Source organism: Psammomys obesus, unplaced genomic scaffold (assembly GCF_907164565.1).
Source record: "Psammomys obesus unplaced genomic scaffold, mPsaObe1.curated_primary_1811, whole genome shotgun sequence".
Taxonomy (NCBI): domain Eukaryota; kingdom Metazoa; phylum Chordata; class Mammalia; order Rodentia; family Muridae; genus Psammomys; species Psammomys obesus.
The window spans coordinates 3692229-3704688 of NW_026592776.1; the positions used below are offsets into that span (position 1 = coordinate 3692229).

The 12460-nt window shown below is 39.9% G+C and overlaps 1 protein-coding gene across 2 annotated transcripts in view; it reads right to left on the minus strand.

Moving 5' to 3' along the window:
• Reps2 (RALBP1 associated Eps domain containing 2) overlaps positions 1 to 12460 on the minus strand; it is a 180685-nt gene that overhangs the window by 48520 nt on the left and 119705 nt on the right. For both annotated transcript variants that reach the window (XM_055615741.1, XM_055615740.1), the window contains one exon: positions 10177 to 10238. In XM_055615741.1, the coding sequence (XP_055471716.1) occupies positions 10177 to 10238 (62 nt within the window). The remainder of the gene's footprint in view (positions 1 to 10176; positions 10239 to 12460) is intronic.

The following is a 12460-nucleotide window of genomic DNA, read 5'->3' on the forward strand; positions in this document are numbered from 1 at the left end:
TCTATCTATCTATCTATCTATCTATCTATCTATCTATCTATCTATCTATCTTTCAACAGCCGTTAACTGCCTGTATACTTCATCTAGGGCTAGAGCAATGTGAGCTTTCCCCCACCAAAGATGGCATGTCACCATGTCTACTGGTGCTAACATTTTTCAGGTCTTGTTTAGGCAGACATGTTGCTGAGATTTCAAGGGTACAGCCTCCCTGTCACACACACACACACACACACACACACACACACACACACACACACACTACTATGCAGCAGATATCCTGGCCCTCTGTCTCTTATAATCTTCCCTCTCCATCTTCCTCAATGTTCCCCCAGCCTTAATTAGTGTGGGAAGTTGTACTGTAGAGGTTATCAGTTAGGACTGAGCATCACACAGTAAGTTGTCTGCATTGACCAGTTGTGGCTTCCCATAATGGCCTATGCTGTTTAAGGAGGAAGAGGAGGAGGAGAAAGCTTCTTTGAAAGGGGTGAAAACCATACTTATCTGTGGGTAAATGGGTAAGTATTTAGAATGTAGTTAGAAATTATATGGTTTAGGAAAATAACAGTAGTAGGTTCTCAAGGTTTTATGGCCTCACCAACCACAGGTAGTAGGGTAGGTTTACAGTATCAGACATGAATTCCCTTCTACTGAGAAGACCTTAAGTCGGATTACACAGCTGTTGGTTACACCAGGAAATAATACCACTATTGTATCTTTTAGGATTTCTTGACATTTTCGTCACTGTTGTGGTCCATAGGCATTACAGCTGGGTAAGACTACTTATCTACTTTCTCCCTTGGCAGTTTCTATGACTATGAGAGCTAGTCTTCACAAAGGAGGCTTCTAGGTCAGATCCAGCTCAATTCCTCTAAGTTCTATGTCCAAAGTAAATGGTGTCATCAGCAACAGGATTTTGCCTTCAATTTCTGGGAGGCAACCAAGGGTAACAGCAATAGCCTATACCGCTTTGAGAATCTATAAAATACTGCACTTAATGAGGCAACCCAGACCAAAAGTCAAACACTGTACATTCCTCTTATTTGTGGATTCTAACTCTTAAATGTTTAGATGTGAGTGTATAACATGGAGTAACTATAGATACAAGGAAAGTAAAGAGACAATGGGGTAGGGGAGAAGGAGATCTCTAGATGAAATAGTAAGATACTAGTGCTAAGAAGAGGGAAATGAGAAAAAGGTAAGGGAGGGGCCTTAACTGGGTAGGAAGGATGGAAGAGAATCTTAAGGAGAAGGAAATAGATAAATAACACTAAGGATGTTTTTTTAAAGCCTTAAAGAATCGTATTATTTCATGCTTACTTAAAATTACCTATTTTATATGTAAGCATATGTGTATATGTGTGTGTGTGTGTGTGTGTGTGTGTGTGTGTGTGTGTGTGTGTAGTTTAGATGAAGTAATGCCACTTGAGGTGACAATGCTCCCCCCAGAAGCCATAAACTGTCTAACAAAAGCCCCAGTGACAGACATGAAAAGCCTTTCAAATTGTCAAATAAAAGATACTTCTTGATACATATTAAATTTATATATTAAGGACTAAAAATCAAGAAGTGAAATGTTCTGTTGAAAGCTGATAAATGTCAGTTTGAATAGTGGTGTAATGAAGGAGTAGGCGGTGGTGTCTTGCTGTGTATCTGACTAGCTTTTTCTCTGTCTTCTTCCAGCTTCAGCTGAATTTGAAATGGCTGGTGGGAGGCTGAGAAGGACTCTGGAAGACCCAAGCCTGAAGTTCTCTGTGGGCAGTATTCGAGGACATCAAGGATCAATGTGTGATTTAAGCTTTAATAATGTTTCATTTACAAGTGCAGGTGCTCTTCTATTTGGGGCATAGATGTTTAGGATTGTGATGTCCTCATAATGGATTTTTCCTTTGATGAGACTGAAGTGCTTCTAATCTTTTTTTGGTTAATTTTGGTTAAAAGTCTATTTTATTTGCTCTGAGGATAGCTATCCCAGCAGGTTTTCTGGGTCCGTTTATTTGAAAAATATTTTTTCAGCCCTTTACTCTCAGGTAGTGTTTATTGTTGTTGACCATGTGTTTCTTGGATGCAGCAGAATGTTAAATCCTATTTCCATAACCATTCTGTTAGTCTGTGTCTTTTTATTGGAGAGTTGAGTCCATTGATGTTGTTAGATAATAGTGACCAATGAATGTTTGTTCCTTTTATTGTGGGGTTGGTGGTGTTTCTGTGTTTCAATGTATGTTTTCTTTTAATTCTTTTTTGTAAAGTTATCTATATCCTGTGTTTTCTTAGGTGTAGTTGATTTCACTGGATTGGAGTTTTCCTTCTGGTATCTTCTGTAGGGCTGGTTTGCTGTGTAGATATTGTTTAAGTTTAATTTTGTCATGGAATATTTTGTTTTTGCCATCTATGCTGAATGAAAGCTTTGCTGGGTATAGTACTGTGGGTTGGCATCTATGGTCTCTTAGAGTCTGCATGACAATCTGCCCAGGCCCTTCTGGCTTTCATAGTTTCTGTTGAGAAGTGTGGTGTGATTCTGATAGGTCTACCTTTATATGTAACTTGGCCTTTTCCCTTTGCTGCTTTTAATATTTTTTGTTGTTGTTGTTCTGTAGATTTAGTATTTTGACTATTATGTGACATAAAAAGTTTCTTTTTTGGTCTAGTCTACTTGGTGTTCTGTAGGCCTCTCGTATGTTAATGGACATTTCTCTAAGTGGGGAAATTTTTTTTCTATGATTTTCTTGAAAATATCTTCTGGACCTTGGAGCCTGGAATCTTCTTTTTCATCTATTCCTATTATTCTTAGGAATAGAATTTTGTCTTTTCATGGCATCCTTGATTTCTTGGATGTTTTGTGTTTAGAACTTTTTTTATTATACTTTTTCTTTGAGAGATGTATCAATTTCTGCAACTGTATCTTCAACATCTGAGATTCTCTCTTCCATCTCTTGTATTCTGTTGGTGATGTTTACCTTTGTGGTTCCTGATCTTTTCTCTAAGTTTTCCAGCTCCCGGGTTTTCTTTGTCTGTTTTTTTTTTTTTTTTAATTCTAATTCTGTTTTCATGTTTTGCACCATTTTCTTCATCTGTTTGAATGTGGATTACTATTTGTCCATGATGGCCTGTATTTTTTTGCTCGTTTCCTCTCTATATACCCCTACTTATGCCTCTATTTGCTTGGCTGTATTTGCCTGTATTTCTTTGAGAGCTCTGTTCCTTTCCTCTTTGTGTGTCTCTAATAACTGGATAAGCAGAGCTTTAACATCATTTTCATGTTTTTTTTATGAATTAAAATATCTATTGATTTGGGGGCTTGCTGGTGAAGCCATGATGTCCTGATTTTTGTTGGATGTGTTCTTGAGCCAACCTCTAGCCAACTGCTTATCCATAACCTTCATTGTTTGTTCCTGCAGTCTGTACTTCAGATTGGGTCTATCTGTCTCTGGGTTTGGAGTATTCTTCAGGAAGATGAGAAAGGTCCACCAGTTTGAGAGTGGATGTTGGTGTTTCAGCTGTAGCTAAGTGAGGAAGGTCATAGCCACATATGCACAAGCACAGGCATGTATGTGGAAGTGTGTCTTGAAAGATAGGATGCTAGAGCATGAAGATGCCTGGAAGGGTAGAGCTTAAGCACAGGAATGGGTATGGGTGCTGGTGCTGTTCAAGGGTGCAATGCACATGCGTGGGTGCCCTGAATACCTCAGTGGCTTACAGGCCTGTTGTACTGTCCTCCTGGTTTTCAGATCTGTCTGGGCTCCAGGAATTGTTTGCCTGGACTCCACTGGTAGAGCCACAGAACAGGGCCTTCAATATTGAGAACACTGTCCCAAGGATCTTTATGTTGCCCAAAGTGGGGTTGTGGGTGGGAGGGATCTGATGTCTGGCTGCTAGTGTAGAGAGACCGTGGATCTGGAGCTCTGCAAACACTCACTTGAAGGTGCACTCACTCACTTGCTGGCCTAATTGGAAAGCACGGGGTTCCCCCTGTTCTCTACTCTCAGATTTGGACCCACAGGGACAAATGAGAGTGTAAGAGATCCGTCTGCTCAGTGGTCTCCACTGTTCGTCCACCGGGTAGGGAGGCCTGTACTTGGGGTAGTAGCCTCTGATGTCTCAGTCACAGAACACAGAGGATCCTGCTTGGACTAGCTGCCACCAAACTGCAGTCACAGCCCTGGTAGGCCCACCTGTGAGGTTTTGGTCATGGAGCACAGAGGCTGGTGCTTGGGGCAGCCACTGCTGCCTCTGCCAGGCAGAAAGGCCACTGCCTGCTGTCTCTGCCAAACAGGGAGACCCGTGCTTGGGGCAAGGGGAAGTGTAGGTGAGTTGAATGTTCGCCACCCTCAGTCCCTGGAGACATCCACCATTGACCTGAATACAAACTGTCCCAGCTCATGGGTTGTCTCCTCTAGCCCAGGAAGCCTCAATGTGGATGTTCTGGTTTCACCTGTCCCTCCACTCACCAATTTAGGAGTTTCGGATCCTGTGCCCCTCAGATATGGTGCGTGCTAGCTACCACCATCTTGGACACAACCCCCTGCTAACTATTTTTTTTTAAACTGGATTTTATGGGCTGGAGAGGTGATTGGCTCAGTGATTAGAGTGTGCACTGTTCTTTCAGAGGACCCAAGTTTAGGTCCCAGCACACATATGGCAGCTCACAACCTCCTGTCATTTCAGTTCTAGAGGATCCCACAACCTGTTCTCACCTCTGCTGGCACCTGCACTCATATGTACAAGCCCACATATAGATACACATAATTAATAATAAAACAAAGTTTTAAAACTGAGTTTTCACTGTGACACAGAAGCTACAACAACAAACATATACACATATATATGTATGCATGTGTATATATATGCATGTATGTATGTATGTATACAGCCCAAACTGAGAAAAGAAATACAGAAAGCTCATATGTCTGTTATACAGACACAGGCAGTTTGAGTCTTCTAGGCACTGTATAAACTTAAACATGTTACTTACTAAATATGTTATAGCAAAAGTCTCAAAATTTTGTTTCACTACTTTTTCAATTTATGGAGAAAGAATCCATGAAAATTTAAAATTAGTAACATTCTGTGCTGCCCGTGTTAAAAATTTTTCTTGTTATTTCATCCCAGATATTTGAAAGTTACCAATGAGATAACACCTCAGTTTTGTTTTTCTAATGTTGTTGAAATGGAACCGTATTTTCGTTTTGAACGTTGTTGGCATGGATCCGAGGGCCTTGCACAGGCTAAACAAGTGATCCACCACTGAAATCTAACCCCAAGTTCCATGTTATTCTCTTAGAAATAGGTCTAGCATTGCTAAAGATGGGTTCATTGAAAAAAATTGTAATACTAGGCTCTCCCTCACCGTGTCTAGACAGAACTCTCTCCTTCAAGAACTACTGCTCCCCCATAGCTTGGTAAGCAGTAGGAGCGCTCCTCATCGTCCCCTCCAGAATACCGACTGGAGCTCTCTTCCCTGAAATCTGTCTTCCTGAATCCTGGGTAGTCCCATGACTGTCCTGGGACCTCCTAAACAGCTGTTTCTTTGGCACTGGGATTTTCCTCTACAGTACAGCTCTGTACCCTTCAGCTACTTTAAACAGAAAGGTTCTCCCATTTCTTCAATGGTTACTTCATTGTTCACCCTCCTCATTGCATGAGTCTTCTTAGTCTGGAGGTAAAAGGCATTAAGAGGGCACTCTTTCCTTCATGCCTTCACTTCCAGTGCTATTTTAGTAATCAAAACCCAGCCATAAGGGAGCATTTGGTGTGAGAAGAAGGGAAATGAGTGTTACAAAAAGGCAAGATCCGAGGCAATTCATCTAGGGGAAGCCTTAACACATCAACTATGATACTGATACAAAGCCTAAAAGATAATATTTGATAGACACAAAAATTTTTCCTTAGTAAATACTCCTTAGTAAATTTTCCTTAGTAAACAGTCATATAAATGTGGTGGCTCTAGTACAATTTCCATTAAGAAAACTGGCATGAGCTCGATACTTAGCTACTAAAACAATGATAACCCCTTATCAGAGTATTGACCCATATGGCAAACGCAAACTCTATGGATGGCGTTTTTCTTAATTTATATGTGAGCTAACAAATTTAACTTTACTCAACACTGTTCTGTGTGAAATAGTTTACTCTAATTGCCTTTTGATTATTTATGCTATGAATAAATCTTTTCAATATTAAATAAAAATAAAACACATCCTGGACTGGGTCTTGCCCTGGTTTCAGGAAAATGAGGAACCAAAGCGTACAATTCATTCTTCACTTAGTACTTAATACTTGGAAAAATATGAGAGTTATTTCTTTGAATTTAGTCCCTTTTCTAACTCTGGAGCCCCATATGCATAACCCTAAACCAGATTTTCATATCAGTATGGTACTTGGTGTAAGAAGAGCCAGATAAAGGGCACTTTATGCTGAAAAACCGTACTTCATCTCTCACAAATGATTAAAGTACTTTCAGGTTTTTTTGTTTTCTTTTGTTTTGGGTTTTGTTTGGCAGTGCTGAGGGTAGAGCCTAGGACCTTTGTATATGCCAACCAAGTAGTACACTACTGAGCTACGTCCCCAGCCCTACATACACTTTTGTTCTATATAGAACATACTGAGAACATGGAAGCATTTTACTCCATGTTTTTAAAGATAGTATTCCTTTGTAGAAGATAAAACATTTTCTTGTTGGTTGCAGTCTTGTCTTACTCATATTATGTAACAAAAATTTTAAATCCAAAAATAATCTAGGAAATTTTAAATCTCATTTAGAGCTACTAATAAATGGATTCATTTAAATTATACCAAGCCCACTGCCTTCTCCTTTAGGTGCCTGGTGGTGCTACTGCTGTCCAAACTTCATAAAAGACTCTACGGATATGTTTCCATAGTCAGGATATATTTCCAAGGTCAGATTGATGGTCCATTTACAGAAAAAAAAAATTCAAAACCATTTAACAGAGTAAAAGAAAAATTCAGAAATGTTTAAGTTGCCTAAATCTGCTATGAGGTGATAAAAATGATCTCATGAGAGAGTGAACAAGAAGGAGCAGAGAAGTGAAGAAGAAAATGAAAGAAACTGAAAACCTGGATGATTTGAAAGTTCAAGCCAATGCCTGTAACAATCAGCTTTCACTTTCAATTCTTCAAGAGAGGCTATTAGTTTACCATGTAGAATGTAACTATAATCACATAATGAAGAAACGTGGTAGCAGATGAGAGCAATTTGGCAGCATTCAAAGCAGGACTTTAAGGTAGGTGTTCTAGTATTTCCTAACCACTAAGCCTTTGGAACATTAATAAGTGTTTTAGAAATAAAATGATGGTTGGAAAAGCTAGGAGACTGTCAGCTTTAACAAAACCGATCTTTGTTTTGTGCTTTGCTATAGGAGTTCAAACACTTTAGTGGGTTTGTGTGTACTGTCGATCTCCTAGAGGAGTTAGGCAAAGCAGCTTGCAAATTCATCTTACCACAAAGCCCTATTAATATCTCCCAGATTGTTTCATCCCAAGTAGCTTTAGAAACACTGTGATGTCACATGCAGATGGCTTTTTAGCTGTTTCTAGTTTGGCATGGCACAAAACTAAACACAACCACATGCTTATTACCCAGGATTTTATATATTACATAGATGTGTCTCATTTACAGTGAACAAAGGGGAGTAAGAGGAGGGAAGTGGTCTAGAATTTTTCTACCTTCATTCCTTACACACCTGCTTCTCTAGTTTGAAATCCGAAAGTTAGGGCTGAATGCTGGACTCAGAACTTACACTGGTCTGGGAGATCTGATAGACAAGGGAACAGACTTATTCATTAATATCGACTTGAGAATTCCAAGTCTCCCTGTCAAAAACCTCCATCACTAAGTCCCTAGCAGGCAAGATGCTCTGGGCAACCAGCTCAGATGTCAGTTCTACCTAGTAGCAGCAGTGCTTTCCAGATAAGCATACCAGAATTCTTGCTAATGCTTCTGTGACCAAGTCCAGGTTTGCTGTTGGTACAAAGTAGGACTCTCAACTTTTTTTTGCCTTTTACAGGCAGATGTGCAGAAAGTCTCAGTTACAAGCAAGCACAACAGTTCCACTGTCTGTCTTGATGTACATATAGATACTTAGACTCCCAGGATTGAGAGAACTAGAGGGTGCGGAGACTTTAGTTTGGACGGAGATCTACCATTTACTAGCTATGGACCCTTAGTAACTTGCTTAACCCTGGCATGCTCCGATTTCCTTGACAATAAAAAAAGAACAATATTAGTATTTATTTCATAAGGTTTGGGGGATGAAATTATGCATTAAAAGTAACTAGTGCAATGTCTGGTCTGATGCAGATGCTCAATTAACACAGCTAATACTTCTGAATGAGAACGAATTACAACAAAGGAAACACTTGGGATAGAACTAAGGTTTGGCATTAGACAAACAGCAGGGACTCAATTACCACTTCTTAATAGATCCATTTCTCTTAAAGCTAGTGCTGAATTCTGAAAAGGGAGCTCTCACTTGTTTATATGCAGCTCAGGAATAACTGGGCTCTTTATTACCCTTCAGACTGAAGCAAGAAGCCAATACCTCATGGAATTTGTATCTCCTGACTGAGTAGTTGCTAAAGACCATGTAATTGTCTGAAGAAAGGACAAGCAAATGTTACAAATGGCTTCCAAGACTGATCCCAACAGTTGCCACATAGAAAAGGATGACCTGATCCACACAGAGCAGCAAAATAGAAACCGTGACTCTCTGTAGCATCATTTCCCAACATTTTTCACCAACAGCTAGAATGGCTCTTTAAAGAAAGAAGTTTCCTCAGTAGTAATAATGAATTACTGACAGCACTATAAACACTAGTACATGGATTTGCTGCCCATTCTTATTTTCAAATTTTGATGGGGAAAGACATGGTAGCACAGGCAAAAGTGGCACAACGAATTTACAGGTAAAACAGATGCTGAATACACATTCTTCCTTTAGAGCTCTTTAAATTAATTAATCTGAGTGGAAAAAGAGCATCCTTAAGAAAGTACTATTGGTTTCCCATAGTGAGGGGAACAAGGACTATTTCTAACAGGAACTCAATGACTGGCTCTTTGGCCTCCCCACCCCCCAAGGGAGGAGCAGTCCTGTTAGGCCACAGAGGAGGGCTTTGCAGCCAGTCCTGAAGATACCCGATAAAACAGGATCAGATGAATGGGGAGGAAGTCCCCCCTATCAGTGGCCTTGGCAAGGGGCACGGTGGAGAGGAGGGAGGGAGGGAGGGACTGGGAGGGAATGAGGGATCGGGACATGGCTGAGATACAGAGTTAATAAAATGTAACTGATAAGAAAAAAAAATAAAAAATAAAATGTTAAAAAAAAAGAAAGTACTATAGGTAATCCCTGCACTCATGGAGGCAGAGGCAGGCAGATCTCTATGAGTTCAAGGCCAGGCTGGTCTACAAAACAAGTCTAGCATAGCCAGCAGTGCTGTTACACAGAGCAACCCTGTATCAAACAAAACAAAAAAGAGAAAACGTGCTATGGACCAAAACCCCAACACTAACACCATGCTAATGGTCACTTATTTTCAGTAAACGTGGAATTAACAGAGCTCTTAAACTGCCAGTGAACATATGGACACCCGGGCTGCATGTACTATATGGAGCACTCGTTTCCCCTGATCCCAATTACAGACACCCTCCTTCTGCAGCTCTTTGTGTAGAGCAATCACACACAGCTGTTAAGAACCCCCCCCCCAGGGGAGGAGCAGTCTGTTAGGCCACAGAGGAGAACTTTGCAGCCAGCCCTGAAGATACCTGATAAAACAGGGTCAGATGAAAGGGGAGGAGGTCCTCCCCTATCAGTGGACTTGGAAAGGGGCAGGGAGGAGACCAGGGAGGGAGTGTGGGGTTGGGGAGGGAATGAGGGAGCGGGATACAGCTGGGACACAGAGTTAACAAAATGTAACTAAAAAGAAAAAAATAATAAAAAAAGAAAAAAAAAAAAAAAGAACCAAAACTGGAAGTGTGGCCGTGAGCTTCCTAAAGGAACTCTCCTTTTCACATGAGGCCGTGAGGCTATCTGAAGGAGGAGGAATAAACTGCTCTCTGTTTTCTTAATCCAGGAATGAGCTGACCACTCCAATGTGGGGAATCAATCCTTGCAAAGCAGCATAGTAGTAGGACAACAGTGTGCAGAGATCAAATATGTCACCTACCTGTGTTGGACATGGTCTTGGAGGAAGTGCCGGTGGTGGGGGGAGCAATCCTGAGTTAGTAGCTAAAAAAGAAAAAAAAAATACCGTTAAGAACCACCTTTCCATAAAAAGGCAAAAGAATGTTTTCAACTAATAATAGTGATGGCATTTAACATGTTTAAGTTTTTTAAATCCCTTTGAAGGCTTATTTTTTTTTTTACTAAGTTTACAGTATTTACAATACCAAAATTCTATTATAAGCCAAGGTATCCACCAGCAGGTAAATGGATAACGAAACTGGTGTATACACACAATGGAGTCTTATTCAACAATAAAGAAAAATATCTTATGCTGTGAAATACGTGCAACTAAAGATCATCTTATTAAGTGAAATAAGTCAGACTAAGTTTTTTTTTTCTCATTTATAGATTCTAGACTGTATATAGATATATAAAGCCATGGAAGTAGAAAAGAAACTAAAGGAAGAGCACGGCACCACAGAAGGGGTGAAAGGGAAGAGGACTAACAGGAAAGAAGGGGAGGAGGGGCGAACATGGTCAAAGAACATGCCACATTTGAAGGAAAGAAATGGTCATACAACATACAACGAATATACTCCAATGGAAAAAGAATGCATGCTAATTCCAATTCCCTTTTCATCTTCATGTTACCCCAAATTCAAGTATTTACATAAGTGGTGATGATCAAGATAGGATAAACAGTAAAGAAACCTTTCTTTTTTTAACCAAAAGACTGAATTTAGCATGCAAAATATGGTGGAGTCTTTATTCTGGTGCTAGTTACTCGGTTTTAAATAAAACAGGTTCAAATAAATTGGGCCAGAAAGAACCTTCTTTGGGGTCTTCTATTTCTCACTTGCTTCAGGTTGTCACTGCTCATTAGCTTAGTGCATAGGCTGCAGAAAGGGAGGGGGCCCTATGGAAATAGAATGACCAGCAGTAGAAGAAAACAAAGCTAGTGGGTTGACTATACTTATTTCAAAGATTTCTTTCTTTTCTTCTCTCTCTTGCTCTGTTTGTTATTATCAAAAGATAATTAAATGTGTTTCTAAAATAATCGGGCCACATCTGAAGGATCTTTTGAAAGAAGTTGAAGTCTAACATTTTCTTTAATTTTATGTGTTACAGAAAAATATGAGGATGCCAAGAACATCTGAATTCTAACTTAACAGTGCAAATAAACAGCTGCTATGGAATTATAACAAAATCTATGACCACATGCAAGAAATGAGTTTAGAACCATACAGTGGTAAGTTAAACCAGAATCTTTACAAACTACTATGTAACAGTACATAGTTTATTCAGAAGTCTGTTATAACTGCGCCAATACTAGACAATGTCCTGTGCCTTAAAAACAAGAGCCCTCCACAAGGCTCAGGGACCATAACAGAAGAGAAGACAGAAAAGACTAAGAGCCAGAGGTTGGGGAGAACTGGAGCAAAATGGCATCTTCTAGACATGAAAGGGCCACTATATTCACAAACTCACAGCAGCCAAGGCAGTCAACATTCCAGCATCGGGGAGGAGGTCAGGGGAGGGGCTTGCTCGTGAAGAGCAGTTGATGGTAGTAGATGGCTTCTGGAGGATGGAGAACCTGACCCCATAATATGTGGCAGTTAGTAGGTCCACCATGTTCCAGTGGATAGCCCCACACCCATAAGCATCTGGACAGAACGCATTAAGCTTACTGAGTTATTAAAAAGAGGGGATACGTGAAATGAAGGGAATGAGATAGATCAGGGAGGAATGGGAGGAAATATGATCAAAACATTTTGAATGAAATCATAGAATTTAAGGTATCATTATTTTAAAAAGAAGTAATAGTAATACATCAAGAGCATAAATATTCTTGTCATTTCATACCATTTTCAGCCTTTCTGGATCAGACAAGGCAAAAGATGGAGCTTAGTGCTTTCCACAGATGTAACTCAGAATAATGTCACAGAAATGTTTATTCTTGGCTAGTGCATGGATATCATACAACCAAATGTGCCCACCTGGGGTCTGCCTTTTATTACAATTTGTTAAACACATCAGTGGGTCATAAGTCTACAGGCTGAACAGGAATCAGTATAAGCATATAGCAGGAGAAAATGTTTACAGCCATAAGGATAACCTGTCTCAGGGTCCCTAATGTACAGGGCCTCACAGGTCAGGCCTTTAAATTATTACCAGTTACTTTTAAACAAAACAAACAAGCAAAATTTGTACACCTTTTGAAAAAAAAAATCCAGATAACTGCACTAGAATAAACAGTGCTGTTATCAAAAAAGACTGCTCAAGAA